Raw genomic sequence first — 22,613 nt, forward strand, 5'->3', positions numbered from 1 at the left:
TTCTAAGCCCTGCATGACATCTAAGTTATTTTCTTTTCTTTAGATGAGATATAGAGTGTTGCTGTCCTCTACTGGTGATTTGCACAAGGTGCTGTAGAGCTACAAAACACAATAAAATATATATAATATAATACTGATAAAATGTTTTCCCCATTTATTGCAGTGCTGGTTTATAGTGAATGTGATTTTCCCGAGTAATTCTCACTTATCATCAACAAATTAGAGGGTTAGATTTTATACAAAGAGGTATCAGCCTTTGCTATGATTTCAGAGAGTCCAGCCACGTGATCTGTCACGTTACTACAGAACCGCCCACAAACAAAAATGGCGCACAACACGCGTTGTTTACAGGTCTGTCTTCTAGTTTTGAGAACATATTTTAACATCCAGAGTAATTTAATTCAATGTCTCCATGCCATCCAAAGACAATGTCATAGACAACGTCTACGCTCAAGACGACAGGTCAGTTATTATTGTTTTTTTATGCAATAAAGATGTGCAGGTTTCCCGCGCGTGCTGGGAAACCAACAAAATTTTACAAAGTAAGTTACTTACAATGGAGGAATTACATCGGTGTCCTTTAAAATAATTAGCTATGTTATAGTTCAATTGTACAAAGCACGATCCAGTCTAGACAGATCGTCATACAGCCAAACAATGCAAGCAAACACCTGGAGGCGGGATGTTTTCAAACAAATTCTATTTCTGTAAAATAATAATTTGAATTGTTATAATAAAACTAATTAAATGCAATCAACTGTCCATTTTATCCGAGGCATCATATTTTTTTGGGTTATGTGTTGGCCTGGCGCAAATTCACTGCAAACAAACAAACAAAATAAAGAAAGGAAAGTTAGCAAGCAAGCTTTCGTGTTATCGACTTTACTTTTTTTTTTTCTACTTGGCTTTTTAGTTGAGCACACAGTTGAGTTTGATCAGTATGCTTTCGCATTCTCTTTGCATGTAAATATAAGAAATGCAAACTTGCTTTCAGTTTTAAACAAAGTAGGAAGACAAAACTATTTATCCATGTACTATTTTTAGTTCTGTCATGAATTACATTTTGTTCATGAATTTAAGTGTACCTTACAATTTTGGTATGTTCCCTGTCTTGCAATGTAACTGTGCAATAAAATAAAATGTCCTAGAACATTATGGGAGCATTGACATGGCTGAAATATGTTATAAGCATTATTTGTATTGTCATAACAGAAAGCTGGCATATAATATCAGTTCACCTTCATTTTGTTCACAGATAGCCTTGATGATCATGAGAAGACGAACTTCTGCTGTGTGGTCCTATCCTCGAGAGCACAAGTGGTGGGATATCATTGTACCTGAATTCACTCCAGAACAGTTCATCCAGAATTTTCGGGTCTCACGGGAGTCTTTTGAGTACATGTGTTATCGTCTCAAGCATGTGCTTGAACGAAAGAACACCAATTTCCGCTTGTGTTTACCTGTAAAAAAACGAATTGCCATTGCCCTTTGGAAGCTTGCTACTGGCAATGAGTACAGAAGTGTCAGTCAGCTTTTCGGGGTTGGCGTGAGCACTGTATTCAACTGTGTGCAGGACTTCTGCAATGCTGTAATTAAAGTTCTTCTGCCTGTACACATTAAATTCCCAGATTCAAAAAGGTTGAAAGAGATGGCAGATGTTTTTGAAAACCGCTGGAATCTTCCTCAATGTGTGGGTGCAATAGATGGAAGCCACATTCCTATTATAGCACCTGAAAAATACCCTCGTGACTATTTTAACCGGAAAGGGTGGCATTCAATAGTAATGCAAGCAGTAGTGGATGGCAACGGGCTTTTCTGGGATTTGTGTGTTGGCCATCCTGGGAGCGTCCATGATGCAAGGGTCTTAAGAGAGTCTTATTTGTGGAAAATGTTGAATGATGGACACCCCTTAAAACAAAGCAAAGCACACATCTCTGGTTGTGATGTTGGATACTACCTGATTGGAGACTCAGCCTATCCCTTGCAAAACTGGCTGATGAAACCATTTCCAGACACGGGCGGATTAACCCCACAACAGCAAAGGTTCAATATCAGGTTGAGCAATGCAAGGTCCGTTGTGGACTCAAGTTTTGGAAGGCTAAAGGCAAGATGGAAGTGTCTCTTAAAAAGGAATGACTGTAAACTGGAGCTGATAAAGAAGATGGTTTTGACCTGCTGTGTGCTGCACAATATCTGTGAGGAACGTGACCCCTTCAGCGAAGACATTTCAGCCGTCCATATGTACACACAGCCTCCCGTTCAGGCATTAATAGATCACGAACCAGAAGGGACAGATGTACAAACGGCATTATTAGACTACTTTAACAGACAGGACGGTGAAATTATTCAAGTAGTATTGTAATTATTACTTTTTTTTTTTCTCGGATTCTTAATTGCTGATGGTGTTTAATTGAGCTGTATATTGGTTTGTTATAAAAAATAAATCACAATGAAAAAAGGAAAATAGATTTGACAAATGTAAAGTTTTATTCTGTAAAGTACAAAGACATATACAGAAGCAAACTTGAGACACGTGTATGAGGCGACAACTCAAGAGTAAACAATGAAGAAATGTTAAAACATTTTGGTAACAGGATTTGTAACCAATTTTAATTCTGCAATGTAAATACCATCATCCCACATACTGTATGTTATTTCTGTTTTATGTAGAAAAGGGAATGTAGTCTCTGAGGAAAAGTAGAAACCATAGAATGCATGATAATGCCATGTTCTTTGGAGCAAACTTTAATATTGGGATATAACACAGCCTTTATTCCAAGAAATCTGACGGTGATGGTTCAGTCAGGCTCTTGAACCTGTAGAACAGATGAAATGCACACAAAAAAAGAAAAAAAAAGGGGGTTAATGTAAATACATCAGTATACTGGGTGATAAAAAGATTCCGATCATGCAAAATGCTTACAAGGGTTCTTACAATTTACAACAAATATTGTTCTCAACCTTTTCACTTCAGTCACACAGTAAATGTATACATCAACATGCTACATATCACGGAGTAATGTTGCCCACTAAACTAGTTATTCATATAGCTTTACTGATGATATACATAGACCCATACAATAACATTACAGTTACTAATTTCAACAAAATATAGCTAGCAAAATGGCAAATAATCCCTTCAGCCTCAAATACAGTTTTGAATACAATGCAATTCTGGAAAAGCGTTACTTGCTCGTGCCAGCTTGTGGCCTAAAACACCAGGATGGACTTACTTTTCATTGTCTTCTTGACTGACATCAAGTATGTTTGGGAAATCTGTTGGGTCCTTTACGGTGCGTGATGAACTCTCGCTGACATCAGTGTCGATGGGGATCTCTTCCATCTGTGGCCTTTTTAATCCAAATCATGAAGGGAGTTTGAGTTTGTGTCGTAATGGTTTCACCTGAATCAATGAAATTTCAACACGCAAATTAAAATCAAATGCAAGAAACCAGTTTATTCATGGTTATTGTGATTTAGCTAGAGGACTATAACTTTACCTTTACTCCTGCCAAACACCTCTGGGTTTGCTTCACTAGCTCTTCATGGTCTCTATATGACAGGTGGGTGGGGTTTATGAGTTGATGTTGTAAAGCATAAAAAGTAATTTCACAGGTAGAACAAGTTATATTTTGAAGACAGATTAACAAAAAAAAATCTGTAATAAAATGCACAAAACAATAATCCCAAATAAAACCTGGAATGTATTTTAATAAAGTATTCAATTTCAGTTTCACTTCGATTTTGAAATGTAAAAAGTGTGCAAATGATAATTAAGCGTGCAAAAGGAATCCTGTGCTTATGGCTTATTTCCCTGCTGTTCCTCCATTAGTGCCACCATGCGTCCTAATAGTCCCAGCATAGAATTCGTAGCTTCATCCATTTTATTAAGAATGGCAGTGTTAAGTTCTTTGGCGTGTGCCATAAACCGTTCATCAGCAGTTTTCAAGTATTCCAGCAGCTCCTGGTTTGAATCTCTTTTCTTTATTCTGGTTGTTCCCAGAGGCTTTATTGGTTGGGGATGAGAGGAGCTGAAAGATGATTCGGCTTGGTCCAGCACCTCCTCAGGTGAAGAGTCTGTATCAGGATTATAAAAGCAACACATTACCTGAAGATCTAAATGTAGCAAATACTGAATTTACATAATAATCTTGTCAAACATACGAGGATAGCGAAATTAGCAATTTTAGCCATTTGATAAGAGAGTAGAAAAAAGAACGACAAAGAAAGACGATAATAAATAAACTTACTGAGATCAGCTGCAGAAGACAGCGATTCTGTATTCGTCTCAAGCATGGCTGTTGCTGAATTTAATGCTTCAGTAAATTGGCTCGATGGTAAGTGTTCTAAGGCAGCGTCCATAACATCAAAGTTGATGTTTTTTTCACTCCAATGGCTGCCACTTTTCTCCTTATTGTCCCTAAACTCCTTCTTCAGTTTTTTCATTTTGTTAATGATCTGGTCGGCTGTACGAGTAAACCCAACATTTACCATCTCTTGGCATATGTCATCATACACTCTTTTCTTTCTTTTTGTGCTCCCCAGTTTCTCCTGGATCTCTGTGGAAGACCATATCGCAAGCAGTGCGCTGGTTTCTTCTGAAGTCCACAGCTGTGCAGTTTTGGTCTCGGATATTTTGCCACCTACAAACAAAAGACTCATTAGACAAAGTTGCCACACTGCATAAAATAAAGTAACCTCAGATCTCTTTTTGTTCTACTTTAACTGTGACAAGGTTTAGGGCCACTTTTCTCATTATGTTTTTGTCTTAAATAGTTTGATTAACTACATGTTAAGTGTTTAAGGTGATAAGACTTTTTCTTTTCATTCAAATTATTTGAACTTTTTGTATAAACTTCGAATGTTTATACAAAATGTCGAAGCATTTTACGCAATCAGTCACTGTATATTATTTTAATTATTATTCAACATTTCTGCATTTTTGCTGTAATTCCTTTACTTGAGATTTTATTTTGGAGGTAACCTACAATAAAAACATAGATTACATTTACTTAATTGTGCAACATCAGTAGCTAGACCAGTAAGTTAATTATTACACAGCATAACACTGTACACATACACAACAATTATAACTTAACGTTACCTAGCTCGTCTACAGAAAACACGGTGTGGTCCGCGTTTTTCTCGAGCGTGGCTGTCGCTGGATTCAAGGCCGCAGTCAGTTGACTGTCTGCTCGGTGTTCAAGCACAGACTCCATAAGGCCATGGTCGAATGTTTTTTGAATCTGTCCATTGTCACCTTTACCTGGTTGCCTTTTCAGGTCCCTGTACTCCTTCCTTAGCTTTTTTAACTTGTTAATGATTTGTTCAGTCGAGCGACTGAAGCCGCCGTTCAGCATTTCCTGGCTTATCTCGTCGTAAACTATTTTCTTCCTTGTCGTGCTCTCTAGTTTTTTCTGGATCTCTGTGGAAGACCATATCGCGAGAAGCACACTGGTTTCCTCTGAAGACCAGTGCTGTGTATTTTTGTTTTCGGACATTTTGTAGTTTACCGTTAAAAAGCACGGTCTCTGCACACTGTAAAGGGTAGTTTGAAAACGTTTCTTGGTGACGTCACATTTCCCGCCCCCTCGCCATTACTGGTCTGTCTATGGTTCCTAGCACAAGAAGGACGGTTAGAGCTCCTCCAAGCTGCTCTTAAATGCGCTACAATAGTACAGTACGTGCATTGTGAATTCCAGGCATTCTAAGTGATAGACGGCAAAAAATGCTTATGTATGCTTTTTATATTTATGTAATTTATTATAGATAACTTAATCTATACCATACAAAGAGTAATTTACAGTTTTTCTATATATTTCAGCATTATAACACAAATATAATTTTATACAAGTTCAGTAAAGCAATGAGTAACTTACATTTTAGAGGTATAAGTTATATTATTAGGTATATTGCTTTTTTTCTCCGTTTTGCCAACGAAAATAGTTCCAAAACAAAGTTCACACACTTTTTTCCGTCTTTTGATTAAATGCCTGTGTTTACTTATGAATCAGCTTTTTGAACGAATCGGTTGATTAAAAATTCAGTGATTCACTCATTAACACAGTCAAAGGCTTTGTTTTGTGTATTTGAAATATAAGTTTCAACGTTTTATGTTAAAAACAAAACATGAGGCCTATTATGCATCTGTAACTGCAGTTTTAATGCATTAATGTCAATTCTGAGATAAATTAAACTGTAGGCTAATTGCCATTTCAGATGCAAATTCCAGAAATGATTTCTTATGTTGGATGAAAGAGTTAAAACTGAAAACAATCTTGCTACTCAAGCTGTGTATGTATATTTTTATATATATATATAGATTTATTTGCTTCTTTTTTCCATTTTGGCATTACATGTATTTTTACTTTCAATACTTTAGTATGTTTAAGATTAAAAAAATGCCTTTATACTTAAGTACAATAAATATCATGTACTTTAAGACTTTTACTCATAGAATATTTCAAATGGCAACTTCAACTTCTATCAAAGTAATTTTCTGGTAAGATATCTTCTTGAGTATGGCTTTCAGGTACTTTATACACTAATGCCTGGCTCTTTGTGAAGGTTACAGCGTCAAGTAGGCCTAAGTATAGTGAAAAGTGTGTTGTGAGTGAGTCATTTAATTGTTTACTCAACTGATTCGTTAACAACGTCAAGACTGAATTAACTTTGCATTTCATTTAATTGCCATTTTGTTGTGCCATTGTGTCATATATTTACATTAAATCCACCTCTGTTTTTTTCCTTAGGTTTATTTGAGACACCAATGCCATAAACGTAGAGTTTAGATGGATGCAGTCAAAAATTCCTTTCAAGTTGGGCAATTCCAAGTTCATGTACCACCAAACTATGTAAGAAAAATAAAATTGCATTGAAAATGTTATTTGTTTCTGATGTAAATAACGAGTCATATTTGAATGTCAGCCAATTAAAATGTCTTGTGAGATATGACTTCTTAGAAACCATTTGGGATCCAAAGTTGTTGATACAGATGCTCGCCATTAGGTGGCAGTATTTACTTGTCTATATGTGATCTAAAACTTTGGACGTCATATAACAAAGATAAATGGTATACCCTTACATCTAAGCCAGCACATAATATCTCAGCTAGTTGGATATGACAGTGAAATTCTAGAAGACTTTTAAACCTGAGGCATGACGTGTATTTATAGCACAACAGCTTTCATCCATTTCACGTAGAGCACAAACTTGAGAGAAGACTACACTTGAAGCAACTTCAACTTGTTGTTGCCGACATGAGAGGACAAAGATGTAAAAAGTGTGGTAACACAATCTTATAGCAGAGTAAATCTCTTTGAACTTTTGTGACCAGTTCTGTTCATTTGTAATGAGCAATTGTGTTTTGTGTTAACGAGTGAACCCTTTAGATAGTTGAATTTGTAGCACTCTTAAAAAGAATCACAGTCATATAGATTATTTTATTGACTCTAGAGAGGATGCCTCTTTTGTTCATATAAAGTAACTTAGACCTTGATCAGATAAATGTGTTCTACATGTTTTACATATTTTGAGAATAGAATGGTGTTGAAAATATTGTTTCAGATGTAAGATCTAATGACTGGCTGCATATTTCATATCATATTGCACCATTCAACAATCTATGTGTGTACAACTACTGACAAAGTTATAGTAGATATACAGTAGATAAGCCTCTGAGTTACTGGATTGTTCTAATCATCTTATTTCTTATTCCATCTGCTTTTTAAATACTGAATGATGGATGTCTTTTAGGTGTGAAGCCTTGGCTCCTTCTCATTTTGGCTGCGACTCCAGACTATAAGCAGGAGCCCAAATAACACAGCACTGAAATGAAAATCAATGCAGGAGGAAACACTGCGACTGCCAGAGGGAGGTAAGCAAGGTCACAGGCCAGTATCATTTTTTAGACACAGAATCACAATATTTTCCAAGAGGGTCACATTTAATTAAGAGATGCAGAAAATAATTGGTTTCATAATGAATTTGCTCTACAGTGGTAGGGGCCACAGAGAAGATTTAAGAGGTCAGTTATTGAAAGAGTTTGTATAGCCTAAATCCCAGCTGAATAATTAGTTATTAGCAACAGGAGAAATCTTGTTGCATAGCTTTTGTGGCTAACTGAATTAAAAAATAAAATAAAATATTAAACTGACAGTTTTATATTTATCTTATGAATAGTGATGTATGTGTTTATATTATATTAGATTATTTTTAGTATACATTTTCATTGTAAAGTTTATGATAATTAATTTGTTTTACATCTAAAACATTTTTTATAATTCTTTGCAATAACAACATTTTATATGATTATAATTCAAAAGACGATTAATGTTTGAAAGAAGTATCTTATGCTCACCAATGATTTATTTGATCAAATCTATTTTTTTTTCCTATTTTAATTTATTTTAAAGCACAATTTATTCCTGTGATTGCAAAGCTGTATTTTCAGCATCATTACTTCAGTCTTCAGTGTCGCATGATCCTTCAGAAATCATTCTAATATGCTTTGTTAATGTTTCTTATTAGTAACAGTGTCTGAAAACGGTTGTGCTGCTTATTGCTTAATATATTTGTAAAACATTTTTCAGGATTCTTTTATGAATAGAACTGAAATATTCAAATTAATAAATGCACTGTTTAATTTCTAATTATTTTAATATTTCCTTGCTAAATAAATTTAGTAACTAAAAAAATTATCGTACTGACCCTAAACATTAGTCTATGTATAATGTAATTTTACCCCTCTATCATAAATAGCAAATTAGCATACAGTTGACCATTTAACATTTTATTAAGGCATTCTTTTCTTTTCCATTGTACTAAAATGATTTTTATTTTTTTTTTCACAATGTAGAGCATCTAGTGTCTTGCTTAATTGTTTTTTGTAGAGACTCAATGAGCAACCTTATGCTTTTGTCCGCTGTTTTAATCTCCACATCATCTACATATTTAGCCTATACTTCTGACAGGGTTTGGTATTGTCAGTTGTCACCTTCTTAATGTGGAATTTTAGATGACACAACAGTGACCTCGCAGTGGAAGGATGTCATGCACTCTTTCAATATGTAGGCGTGTATTGGCAGACCGTGAATGACAGTCTATAGCGCTGGTATGAACTAACATCCTGTCCCTGCTGACTTATCTTCGGTCTGTGTAGCTGATTAGCCAAGAGCAAGTGGGAGACAGAAGCACAGATGGCTAACTGTGATATATTTGAGCTAGTCGTGTCCAGGGTCAGCCATCTCTCAGTTTTTATCTCTTTATGTATTTCTGTCTATTTCTTTGCATTACTTACCCACTAATTACATGACTTCGTATGGGAATTCTTCCCATTTCTGTCTATAATCTGTCTATAATATTTTTGTTTTTGAATTAAAACCCTATTTTTTAACACTTTAGATTGTATATCTATTGTAATGTGTCATTCAAGCATATGAATGGATAGGTGGTATTTAGAGTTGGACAGCATCAAGAACATGCACCAACAAAGCTAACCCTGCAGGAACAACAGCTGTTGTGGCACATGCCTAGAGGACGTATCTCACTCGCTTCCTCTTCTCATCTATGCTTACTGCCATCCATCTCCTCTGATTTCCACTCCCTCATTCATCACTTCCTGATTTTATCTCTCTCTTTCCCTTGATCTCCCACCTCTATCCCTTCTGTTCCTTGTGATCTGGTTTTGCAGCAGCTGCGCTAAGCTGTGGGCTGTGCCTGATTTTCCAGGTGAAATCAGACATTTGCTCTAATAAGTTGACTGTGGCCATCATTTCTTGTTGTGTGGATGTCGTTCCTGAGGCAGCTTCGTTTCCGAGAAGATTCCAGCAAGTCAGGGCTAGCTAGCTGAGGTGAACGAGACAAAATGAATAGTTTCAGAGCAACCAAAGCAAAAACTATCCGTCACAAGAACATTTATTTCCTCAAGCAGTTGTCCTTGTTATTAACCGATTTATAGTCTTACAAATGTTCAGTACTGAACTTTGAAACTTTTTTTTAACTTGAATTTAATAATTTGAATGGTGTCATTCAGATTGACATATGCTGTAAATAACCACATGTACCATATTTCTGTCTTTTTTCTTTCTTTTTTTTTTTGAGTTTTTAATCAAAATGTCATTCTTGATCTTCTGGAGAAATGTCAGACTTCCAGATTGAACAGTCAGATTTTAAGTCTTTAAAGAGATTGTATACTGATCTTCACCTTCTATATCTGTCTTTCTTCTATGGAATTAACGCAAAATATTTTTTAAACGACTCAGTTTACAGACGTCCACAGTCAAAGTCAGAGGTGTTTAGAGGAGGTTTGGACATTAACATTCTTTAAAATATCTTTTGTGATCCACAGAGGAAAAGAGTCATACAGGCTTGAAATGACATGAGTGCGGATAAATAATGCCAGAATTTTCCAGTTTTGAGTTAATGAGTAAAATACTATTTAAAGATTACAGACTATGAGGCATTCTGAATTCCTTTCTAATGCATTGTATAGATAACCTTCACAGAATGTGCTGCCAAACTATCTCCTTCAGAAAATCTATTCTGATGTGAATTGAGTGTGTGCTGTTGTTGTGGGGGATGTGCTGGATGTAACATGATCCTGCAGGCTGAGAATGCATGGAGGTGGACAGGAAGCTGCATCAAACACACATACATCCAGCACTTCTCACGCTGTGTCCCCAAGGTCCAGAGCAGAGAACCGACAGTGAGATAGCGAAAAACACAAATATGCTTATTAAAATCGAAATAAATAAAAATATGCTCTAAAATATGCAATCTCAGAGGGGACAGGTGAGGATGCCAGGTGCCTCTCAAAGGAGACAGTATTTTTTTTTTTTTATAGATGCTTATTGCCATTTTTGATGATCATCTGTTACTGTTATCTGGTACGGAGTACTGAGTACTTAAGTAATATACTGCAGTAATGTGAAGTACTTGTGAAGTAATGAGAATAACAAGGCTCGAGCTGTTCGGATGTATTTCTACATAATTAAAGCAGCTTCCCCCCAGATCAATTAATTTTCAATATTAAGCAACATGTTTTGTTTTTGTTTGTGTTTTGATAGTTGCATTTAATATTCCAAACACAGTAATGTGAAACGGGTCAATTCTGTGAGAATGGTTGACTGACTTTTTTATGTTACTATTTATGCTTCTTTCAATTTTAGTTTTTATTATATGTTTTAAATATTATTATTTTGTTATTTATTATACATTTTTTATTTTATTTTTATTATAATGAATAGAATTGTCTTTAATAGTTGTAGTTTTAGTTACCAATAACAACCATGATAATGGCTGACCGGTTGTAAATTATCCTGTATATACTGCATTATACAGCAAGATCTGACCTGTGTTTTTACAGCACTTCACATGGTGGACATTTATCCTGTATAAAGCAAGGACGGGAGAGAGGGGGGTTTCCTAATTTATGACTGACATGGCTCAGACAGCCATTAGTTGCACATAATGAATGGATTCACTCTTGCAGTGTGACACAGTACTGGGGCTGCAAATTGAGCCGTGATTTTCAGACAGATTGGAACTGTCACACACAAACTCAATCCTTCCTGCTTGGAAAGCTGTCAACTGTGTCATACATTTTTAGGGTGGACCACCAGAGTTCCCCACGCAAAAGACATCACCAGACAGACATTTTCCCATCTTAATACTGAAAATGTGGCTGTTTAATTAGCTGTGTTTCACAGCTGTCCTGTGGATGTTCTTGTCGTTTACTGTGTGACCTAATCATTGTTGTGATATATGAGGCAGCGTGAAGGAGGACAGCGGGTTATGAACTTACTCGGATAAAATGGCTCCTGTTTCCATTGGCTGCTCCTGTTTTATTTGTGTTTAGTATGTGTTTTGGCCTTGGTCCAGCAGTGCAATGCGTGTGGCGGCAGCAGGATTACGAGCACATCCAGAACTCATTGCCTGCCATCTTCTGTAACACTAGAGACCAATTAATGAAGTCGTGACAGCCGTAACAGAATGACACTCAGCAAGAACCCAACCATCTGCAAAATAGCCACACACATGCTATCATTGTTTTGAAAAATTTTAGGGTTAGCAACATGCATGACAATTTTGTAAAAAAAAAAAAATATATATATATATATATATATATATATATATATATATATATACACGTTTTCTCATCTAGAGAGGGACTCTGAGTCTCTCTTGATGTCAGTCTGATGGCACGCTGCCACAAAAATGGATGACTGGGACACAGATATGTTAAAGCCACATATATTTTGCCTTTATAGGTCTGATCTTAAATGCACATGCCTTAAAATGGCTTCATGCAAGAAAATATATGAAATCTATATTTTCCACTTTAAAGTTACATAAATCTTTTTATATTACATCATCTTATTATTTTATATTACATCATCTTTATTATTGGCATAATGATTTGAAAGAAAAGTTGAATTTTATTTTGTTTTGTTTGTTTTTTGTTTTTGTGCACTGGATAATAAAATTATGCTTTAATATGTGGTTAACAATTCAGGTGGTTTAGTTCACTTTGGTTGTATTTTTATAACCATAAAGTGTAAGAACAAAACAGTATTTATCACTCCATACCAGTATATATGTATTCAAGACCCACAAAATAGACATATTCACTTCTCTAGTCTGTCTGTAGTGTAGCTGCAGAGAGCAGAATAAAGAAGAAAGGAAAGCAGTGCAGGCCTGTCAATGCTTTGATGTTTTTTATATATGCTTCATACAGTAGTTTTAGATATAGATGCTTTTCAGATGCATCTCTAGTTCGAACTGACGTTCCATGAGACTTCAAACAGAGATTACATTTAACTTTTAGTCAGACACAGCTCCCATGATTCTGTCAGTCTGGGTTGCATTCCCTCCATGTGACATTCGTATCAATAAATATTGGTTATCAATGCTGCTTTGGCATTTAAAATGATTTTTGCTTATGTAAGTTGGCAGAACTCAACCTCTCTTTCTTTACAACTGTACTTTACTACTGCACTTATACTGTAAACCCTATGAGCACAGAATGTTGTCAAAAGTGAAGCAATCCATTTTAATCATGATCTCATCAAACATTGCCAGGATCTCAAAGTCCTGCTGACTGCAGTGATATAGTTACATGTATATGTTAGATAGTATAATAATCTCTGTATCAAGAGAAATCACATTATGTTGAATGAATTCCAAGTCATTTTTGCTTTTCTGAAGAAGTGCAAAAACAGCACAATATTAACACAATTGTGGGTGGTAGTGAAAGCGTGCTTTTTTTTTTTCTGCATGATGTTAAAAGTGGTACATTTTCTGTTTAGGGTGAGTGGGGAGTCATGTTCAGTAAGATTTTCTATGCTTTTTTAGTAATATTCTTTAATATTATTACAATTTAAAAATAATGGTTTTCTGTTTTAATATAAAATGTAGTTTCTTTCTTTGATGCAAAGCTGAAATTAGCTTACTGCCTTGCATTTATATGGCTGGCTAGCATTCACTTGAGATTCATACATTTTAATTTCTTAGAGTTTTTCTGAAACCCTCCACCTTCCCCATCTCCACCTGTTTAGATCTGTTTCGGGTTATTTTATATGATATTTGAGCAGTAGCAGTAGCAGTAGCAAGTTGTACTTGCTTGCAGCAGCAGCAAAAATCTACAACTACAGCAATATCACCAAGTCCAGATACATTAACATTGTCACATCTATCACCATGCAAAAATCTACACAGTTGTCATGATTGAACTGCATATAATGCTTTATTTATTTATATAGTGACATTAAAAGTCTACTCTAAACGAATCATCATTTTGACATGGAATGATGCTTCCTTTGATGCAGCACAAAATCTTGTGAAGGTTAGCTGTGTGACTGGCGCAGTGCATTCACAGCTGGACGGATACACCCAATCACATCAGTCATATGGCATCTCCAGAGGCATAATGCTGTTGTGTTATTGTGGCAAGTCTCCCAAGGAGACTTGAAGATGCATCATATTTAATAGGTTAAGTAAATATCAGCAGAGACACATACACAAACCCCCCACATTAACAATCTTTCTACCTTTACTTATTACCTTGTGTGTGACAGTAGACGAGTCAGCTCATGCTGGGGTCTGGTGCTCCAGGTTTTAAAAAGCTTCATTATTGACTTCCTTTGTACTTTTATTTCCCATGTCTGCTTCCCATGTCAACTTTTTTAATGTAATTTTATTTTTAAAAAATTTTTGTTGTTGCATCTAGGTGCATTTTTACATTATATAGGTTTCAAGTTGTATGATTTGTCATGTAATAAGAGACTGAAGCTAAAATTAATTTCGGGCCATTTTTTTTTTTATTTTGAAGATATATTTTAGTTTTTAGATTATTGTTATTTTTTTTTTTTTTTTTTTTTTTTGGTAAAGAGATTAATTTTTATTTTATTTTATTTTGCTTTCGTTATTAACACTACTGCTTCTTCATTGCATACTGCCTGCAGTCACTTCTTTGGAGGTGCGTTGTCAGCAAATTGTGTGGGCAAAAAAAAAAAAAGGTTCATTGTCTATTGTAAAAACAGCTCACACACAATTCACTTTTGAAACCCATTAGCTTTCTGTTGGTCAGTTGACTAAATTCATGTGACCAACTTACAAATGAGCAAAATCCGCATGAGGAATATTTTCACAATCATAATCACTCTGATTCCTATTGGAATGGCTGGATTTCACCCTTGAAATTTCAGTAAGTAACAGTAAACGTGACCACACTTTAACTGGAAGGCTAAGATATGTTATTATTAAACTTCTATCCCGATTGTTCTATGGATGTGAACATGATCTATGGATTAGAATTATTGGCAACACTTTAGTCAAGGGATCTAGAATACGGTCATGCAGAATAGGGCATTAATATGTGCTTTATAAGTACTAATACACAGCCAATATGCTATGCACGCTAATAAGCAAAGTTAATACTGAATAATGTTCCCTAAAGTGTTACTGAATAATTTTAGGCTTAGGTTGAAAGAGAGACCTGAGCTGTATCTGGGGACAAAGAATATCATAGAGATGTAACCATGTGGTAAAATGTGTATTACTCCAAGAAATTCAGCAACAGCAATATGCTGGCATCTACCCCAAAGTGTTAAGCATTGTGGTAAGTTTCGCACAGGCAAGCACCACTCACGTTTTTTTTCCTGAAAATGTAAAATGCAGTCCATGCACAGAACCCTGGATTTACAAAGGACCCTTTAATTAGTATTTACACATCTGTGAATATTTTATGACTCGGTGCACTTAAAATTAAAAGGTCTCGCTGCAGGATGCAGTATAAATTATTATGTGCTTAACCTTGTGCATCAGCTTTTTGTGTCAGCTGGGCCTGTTTAAATCAATGTGTTTTGGCTTTGACCATTTTTTCTCCCAGCCTGCACCAATTTGTCATATTTTTATTGATTCCTGAAAATGTACATGCTAGTGAATGCTGATTGATGCTACTCTCTTAAAAATAAAGGTTCTATATTGGTGTCTGTCTCGTTCAATGAAAAGTTTTTAACAGCTATAGAACAGTCTGCAAAGGTTTTTTATTGTGGACTTTTTAAAATGTTTTTCACACTAAGAAAAGATGGTAATTTTGAGAACTTTTTACTGAAAGGTTATTTAGGGATCCAATTTTGGTTTAGCTGCTCTTGTGTATCACCAGAATTTAGCTGGTTAACCAGCTTGGACACCAGCATGCTAGCATCACATACTGGGGAACATAACCTAGATTTACATTTACATTTACATTTATGCATTTAGCAAACTTTTTTATCCAAAGCGACTTACAGTGCATTCAGGCTATACATTTTTTACCACTATGTAGATACCTAGATATGCTGGTGACCAGCTATGGTAGTCTTTACAGCAGTGATATAATGCAGAAAAACAGAGAATTGTGGTATTTTTATTCAGCCAGTGTGAGTCAGTCTTTTGGCTTCTGTGCTAGCTTTAAACTTTCCCCTCATCAGGAGGCAGCCAGGAGCTGCATCTCATCTCTATTGCAGAGATTTGCAGAAACAAAATGTTTACTGTTATCAGAGGTCATTATAATGAGTACAGCTCATCCAAATATAAACTGGTTTGCTTGTGGTTTCATGATTTTGCCTTAGCACTGCTGGTAATTAGTCTTGGGAAAGATTCCAATTAACAGAAGAGAATTTAAAAAGATAACAAACAATGTCCTGTGGCATGATGCTCATTCGATCCTCAGGTGGTTTGGTTTCTCTGCATGTCTAACCGTGTTTCCAATAGAAAAGCATCTAGTTTGTGTATACATATACAGCACTGGAGGAGATGAATCCATAATGCACATAAAAGCTTTCACACATATTGATCTGTTCTTCTTGAGTCTAAACTGGGCTCTTATGGAGCCAAAGAGAGAAACTGAGACAAAGGCTGGGTTAAAAGTTTCCAGGTGATTTTCAAGTAGATCTTATTACTTTTTATCCTCACAATTGCATAAGTCTCAAATGAAACTTAACAAACTAAATTTCTTCCGGATAATGAAGGAATGAGAGGAAGCTTATCTCTTCTGTAAAAAGTATCCATTAAAATTTTTGTAAGCTGTGGTTATTCGCTATAAAGCATTTCAGTGTTTCAGTAATTAAGGAATGGCATATTGGTGTCTGTAAATTGTATAATAGCCATATTTAGGAGATATAATAATAATAATAATATGACAATCAACCTGAATTACCAAAATTTGCTTTTTACTTTTCTTTTAACATTATTAGTGTTATTTACTGTTTTTTTTTTTTAATTCTATCTAGGACTATTTGTTTTCTTTTATGTATTATACAATTAACAAAAAGCAAAAAAGCCCTCTAACACATTATATAATAAAAAATTAAATAAAAAAACCTTGCTACACGGTTGCGTTATGCTATCTGAGACTTGTCATAGCACTTGCATATTGCTCTTTTGTTGATTGTTATTGCTTCCATTGTCCTCATTTGTAAGTCACTTTGGATAAAAGTGTCTGCTAAATGACTAAATGTAAATTTTTAATATTCAGGAGAAACATTGAGTACATTAAGTACTAAGTACTACCGTGCACATGCGTCAATGTAAATGTATTCTCATAGCTTTGCAAAACTGAATTTGAGCCACTGATGTCACATAGACTGATTTACTGGCGTCCTTGCTTCTGTGTTGCTGTCTATGCAGGGTCAGAGAACTCTAAGATTTCATCAAGATTTAATGAAGGTTTTGCGGTTTTAAAACGACATGAGGGTGAGTAATTAATGGCAGAATTATAATTTTTGGGTGAACTAACCCTCTAATGCATGCATAGGGTCAAAAAGCCAAAATGCAGAGCTAAAATACACACGTAACACTAAAATAATACCATAAACATATACTATATGACAGAAAATGTTATATAAAAAAAAACGAGAGTAAAATACTCATAACAAAATGAGAAGGAACAAAAATGTTTAAATATAGTAGTAGTAGTAGTGGTAGTAGTATATAAATAAGTAAACTTACTGTTAACCATTTACAGGTTTGTACAATTGCATTTTACCCCAGTAAAAATTACAAAGGATATTTACAGTGAAATGTGAAATAAATAAAAAATTCAGAGTACAGAATATTCGCTTCCACAAATATCATATTATTCAAACCATGCCATTGTTGTTTCTCAACAAAGATGAATGATTATTGTGACCATGTTTAAAAGGTTTTAAATTATATGATGCAATGATGTGTTCAGTTTTAGATAGACAGGGACTTCTGCATTATCTGAATGGCTTCTTTCAAGCAGGTCTCCTATTGTGGTATATTTGATTTCAGATTTAGTCAACCTCAAACATTAAAAATGGTGTGGTTTGCTGCTTCATATGTCGGTTAGACATCTTCCTAAGTGGGCATAAAGTGGACCTTTTTACACATACTCTTAGTTTTGTCTTTAAGTGCAGGTATCCTGCCTAACAAATCACTGCACAGCACCCTGTTTGGAGCCTTGAGGTATTGGTTTTGGTGGAAGCTCGAAAGCCTCTCAAAGTCTTAATTACCCAGTGTTTAGAGGAGAGACGATGGACAGAGTGTTTTGTTTGATAGAAAGACCATTGTACAGTATATAGATAAAACCCACACCCATAGGCTTAATGGTGTCCATTATGGAGCTGGGTGTTTTCCAAAGTCTGCCAGTCTTTATTATCCTTATTAACTTTATTGGTAAAGACATCAAAAAGCATTAAAACAACATAATCAATCACAATAAGATAACACTATGGTCAGAAGACAACAAAGGCTTCTGGCTTCCTTGAAGACAAAAGAGTGCAGAACATGTAACCTTGGAGCTTTCATTGCAGTTGTTGTGTGTGGATGAGGTTTCCCACGAGGAGAACTCATTTGGGTGGAACCTAACAGTCTTGAACAGGAAGTGTGTGCGTGTTTTGCATCTCTGAACTATTGTGTGTGGTTGTGTTTGTATGTTGGGTGTGGTTATAATGCATTACCATTGCAGGTCTAATCAGAGATATCTGCTTCTTTCTGATGTCATATTAACAGTCATTCTGCATCCCAGTGCATCATGGGAACATTGGCACCTCAGGGACTATATTTTCCCATCACCCTCCTCCAGGGCCAAACATGCCCACCTGCTGCAGAAACTCAGTGTGAGCACAGACTGCTAGCAGTGATGTTTACACACACACACACACACACACACACACACACACACACACACAAACACACACTAGTCAATCTTTTATCTAAGGTCTCATGCCACCCCGAATCAAACTGAAACAAAATTATATTATATTATATTATATTATATTATATTATATTATATTATATTATATTATATTATATTATATTATATTATATTATATTATATTATATTATATTATATTATATTATATTATATTATATTTATGAAATATATTACATCATATATGCCAGGGATATGAAAATGCACAATCACAATTACTGATGCATTGAGATTTTTTGATGAAATTTGGGTGTTTTTATTTTTGTATTCAGAATTTAAATACATGTAATTAATCAAGAATTATCACCGTTTCCACAAACATATTATGGTGCACAATTGTTTTCAACAATGACAATAATAAGAAGACATCTTTCTTGAGCAGCAAATCAGCATATTTGAATGGTTTCTGAAGGATCATGTGACACTGTGGACTGGAGTAATGATGCTGAAAATAGCTTTGCGTCACAGGAATAATTTATATTTGAAATATGAAAACATTTAGAAATTCAATAATATGTCACAATATGTATTTCACAATTTTACATTATATATATATATATATATATATATATATATATATATATATATATATATATATATATATATATATATATATATATATATATATATATATATATATATATATATATATATATATATATATATTGGTCTTTTTATTATTATTATTATTATTATTATTATTATTTATTTTTTTATTTCAGTGGGAAATGTGACCTTGACTGTTCTTGACTAGTTTTTTGCGATTCACCCATAATTGGTAACATGCTGAGACATCCCTCTGTCCTCTGCAGAACTGCTGTTTCATAAAGATGCAGCTAGCGTCTTTTATATTGCTTATTTATTTCTTGATATATTTCATCCATAATCTCACTTCCTGCACATTGTTTTGAGATTAAGGTTATCAATCATTCCTCATTGGCCAGGCGCCAATTAAAACTGCCATTCAATTATCATAGTTTAGATCTCATTATATATTCCCCAGACACTCCCAAGAGCGCTGCCTCAGACAGTCTGGAAATCGCTGTTTTAACAAGGAGAAAAGTGCAGAGTCACATTTCTCTTTTCTTCTCAACCCCCCTCGGTTCGGTATCTGGAGCAGTTGTGTTGAACGGGAATAAAGCTCTCTCACCTCAGAGAAAAATACCCGCAAGAAGAGGACAAAAATACTCTGCACCAAATAATGAAAGTAATATAGACAGACAAGGCTGAGTGATTCTGACTGAGAAAACTTCTTCAAATCTAGGTGCCCTTACAGATGTTATGGGGGTTTATTTGGGAATTAGGACTGATTTATGGTTTAATCCACAATCTGCACTTCTCAGGATTTATTTAAATATCTGCTTAGGGTAACTTGTTGCCCAGTGATGATGTTTGCTTATATTTATGGATAATCTTTGTGAAATTCCATTTCCACATTTAACTTAAAAAGCAAAAACTTCTAAACAACCTAAGGGGTCTGTTTGGAATCCCCTTGGAGGAAAAAGTGTGTGTGTGTTTTTTCTTAAATTTGCAAGTCAGTACTAGAGGCACTTGAGGATGCAGATCAGCAGATGGACTGTCCCACACCTCCCAGCCAATTCTGTCTGCCAGAGACAATCACAGACACAACGCTGAACACACAGCTCCAGCCAAATCCGATCAGGACATTGATCTGAGGCAGGAACAAGGAGAATACCCACACGCATACTGATAAATACTACCTTTCTTACAATAAACCAACAGACCAACATAAAAATCAATATAGAATATACCATTTTTGCTATTATCCTTACTAACAAAATGTTGATTGTGGGGATGTTTCAATGTGTTTATTGTGTTATTGTGTTATTTAAAGAGAAAATTATATCATCATTTACTCATCTTCATGTCACTCCCAACTTTTATGACTTTATTTCTTCTGTGAATCACAAAATAAGATAGTTTGAAGACCATTGATAACCAAAACATTAGATACCCTTGACTTCCATTGTATGGACAAAATATCTTCTTTTATGTTCCCCAGAAGAGACTCATTCAGGTTTGGAACAACATGTAAGAAAATGAATTCTTTTTTAACTTAACTCTCCCTTTAAGGTTACTATTATTTAAGATATTAGTCCCAAAACACAATCCTTACATAACATTACCCAAAATGTTTACAGTGCTCCCCATTAAGTGGACAAAAGCAATTAAGATAAAAGAGATGTGTTATGTTTACATTACATTGCATTGCTTCTTGCACATTTTTAAAAAGTGAAAGTCTAGTAAGTGCCGCTAAAAGCCTGTTCAGTTTTATTCAAAACAGATTAACATGAATGTGGTGTAATATCTATATAGTAAAGTATCTATACAGTATATACATTGTATTATAGTGGTAGTTGTATTGTGGCATTTTGGAAATTAAATGTCCTGTGGGAGGTGCCAAAAGGTCTCAATAACATACCACAGTATGCTAAAATGTGAGATAAAACACATTTGCAGAAGCCACCATGCCATTTTAATAATTTTTTAAAGTTTACAAGTTTCATGGGACTCGTACCCGAGCGTGCCACATCATAAATTTGATACTGTTCCCTGGTGCGCTACCAAGCAAGTCTACTGTGAGAAGTAAACGTGTTATGTTATGCAAATGCCAAAATGCATTTATTTACAAATCATCCATTATAATACAAGAGTTTTACATTCACATCATAATGTAGATACCACACAAAAATACACCTTTATTAGTCAATTATCCAGGCGTTTAAAAGTTTAACTGGTTTGGAGGGGGGGGAGGGGGGATCATGCTATAGAGAACTGTAAGAAAAGCTAATTAAGTTACAATAGTCTGTAAAAGGTGTGTGCTAAATTTAGGGGATGTAGCTAGAATAAGTTATTGTTAGAAGCTTCAGTGGAATATCAGTATGTTGGCTTTGTCAGACTAACAAAATATCTTCCCACTAAACAGTAAGCATAGTTTATTTCTAAACTCCTTTGCTGATCTGTGGGATGTAGCCTACATCCTGACATCCTGTATTGCAAGCCTAGCTAAAATAAGATTTGAAAATTCAAGCATAAATGTGCTGTTTTTATCTAAGCAGGTGAAATGTAATCAATCTCTTTCCTGGCCCTGGTTTTAAGGCCAGCTTCACCTGTTTTTTACATCCCGCTGGTAAGTATTTCCTCTCCTAGAAGGAAAGAGATGGTTCTCACTCAGGAGGTTGGCTCCCTCCCTACAAAACACACTTTAACATAGATGGCTTGAAAGATGGTGAAATGTGGTTCCAAGTGATAAATATAAATAAATTCTGGGCTTTTTGATGGAAATAGGGATGTCCAGCTACATTTGCTAAAATGTGCAGTATTCCGCCAGAGCGGATGGCCAGGAACACTGTATTCCTTAGTGCAATGCACTGAAATTTGTGTGCACATTTAAATTCTAATTTACATTTATTTGTATATCACTTTCACAATACGTATCCAACATCTTTATAGAAAATGCCATTTCAGTGTTACAATAAAGTCAGTGCCTGTCAAAGTAATGTCCGTCTGTCAGTAGGCTTTATACAAGTTTGCAAGTGTTGTTTGTCCATCCAAAATTGGCATCCAGTATAGCAATTGTTGCATTTATTTTAGGTTTCCTCCCTTTGTACTGCAAATTTTGTGTGGCATCTGTAAAATCAAATGTCATACAATTCTACATCCAAGACTAAGTCAGACTTCAAGTGTCCATTCCGTTGCACTTTTTTAAGTAATAAGTTAGATCTTTCTTTTTATTACACCCTATTAAAGTGAGGGCCTGTTGTGTAAACATTTTAATTGAATGTTTAAAGGTACAGGTTGTAGGACCTGCCACTAGAGGGCGCACTACCAAAACAATAAATATCGCATGGTTTGATGACGCTAAGAAGGAGCA

General features: G+C 35.1%; 2 protein-coding genes and 1 long non-coding RNA gene across 4 annotated transcripts; 2 read left to right on the forward strand and 1 right to left on the reverse strand.

The window, feature by feature from the left end:
- Positions 1-279: 279 nt before the first annotated feature.
- On the forward strand, positions 280-2,393 carry zgc:113227 (transposase family protein). Of its 2 annotated transcripts, none has more exons than XM_026256777.1 (2): positions 280-351; positions 1,256-2,393. In XM_026256777.1, the coding sequence occupies exons 1-2, from the start codon at positions 325-327 to the stop codon at positions 2,360-2,362; spliced, it is 1,134 nt and encodes a 377-aa protein (XP_026112562.1). In that variant the 5' UTR covers positions 280-324; the 3' UTR covers positions 2,363-2,393. The 2 variants fall into 2 exon arrangements, with proteins under 2 accessions (XP_026112562.1, XP_026112556.1); XM_026256771.1 differs by having other exon boundaries at positions 315-462.
- A 71-nt stretch (positions 2,394-2,464) lies between these two features.
- On the reverse strand, positions 2,465-5,605 carry LOC113091334 (uncharacterized). The gene is made up of 5 exons (XM_026256783.1): positions 5,105-5,605; positions 4,251-4,643; positions 3,501-4,077; positions 3,234-3,403; positions 2,465-2,816 (listed from the first exon to the last, which is right to left on the reverse strand). The coding sequence occupies exons 1-3, from the start codon at positions 5,499-5,501 to the stop codon at positions 3,800-3,802; spliced, it is 1,068 nt and encodes a 355-aa protein (XP_026112568.1). The 5' UTR covers positions 5,502-5,605; the 3' UTR covers positions 2,465-2,816; positions 3,234-3,403; positions 3,501-3,799.
- LOC113091340 (uncharacterized) lies at positions 5,596-20,664 on the forward strand. Its single transcript, XR_003287330.1, has 4 exons — positions 5,596-5,680; positions 6,753-6,854; positions 7,756-7,876; positions 19,722-20,664. It is a non-coding gene; the product is annotated as an uncharacterized LOC113091340 (long non-coding RNA).
- Positions 20,665-22,613: the final 1,949 nt, after the last annotated feature.

Source organism: Carassius auratus, chromosome 6, assembly GCF_003368295.1.
Source record: "Carassius auratus strain Wakin chromosome 6, ASM336829v1, whole genome shotgun sequence".
NCBI classification, from domain to species: domain Eukaryota; kingdom Metazoa; phylum Chordata; class Actinopteri; order Cypriniformes; family Cyprinidae; genus Carassius; species Carassius auratus.

Bases quoted from the DNA above. Each gene is read 5' to 3' on its own strand.
- zgc:113227 (XM_026256771.1), top strand. From the start codon at position 325: ATGGCGCACAACACGCGTTGTTTACAGGTCTGTCTTCTAGTTTTGAGA. The intron at 463-1,255 runs GTCAGTTATTAT...TTTTGTTCACAG, and splicing joins GTCTACGCTCAAGACGACAG to ATAGCCTTGATGATCATGAG.
- LOC113091334 (XM_026256783.1), bottom strand. From the start codon at position 5,501: ATGTCCGAAAACAAAAATACACAGCACTGGTCTTCAGAGGAAACCAGT. The intron at 4,644-5,104 runs GTAACGTTAAGT...TTTTGTTTGTAG, and splicing joins GTTTTCTGTAGACGAGCTAG to GTGGCAAAATATCCGAGACC. The intron at 4,078-4,250 runs GTAAGTTTATTT...ATCCTGATACAG, and splicing joins GTCTTCTGCAGCTGATCTCA to ACTCTTCACCTGAGGAGGTG.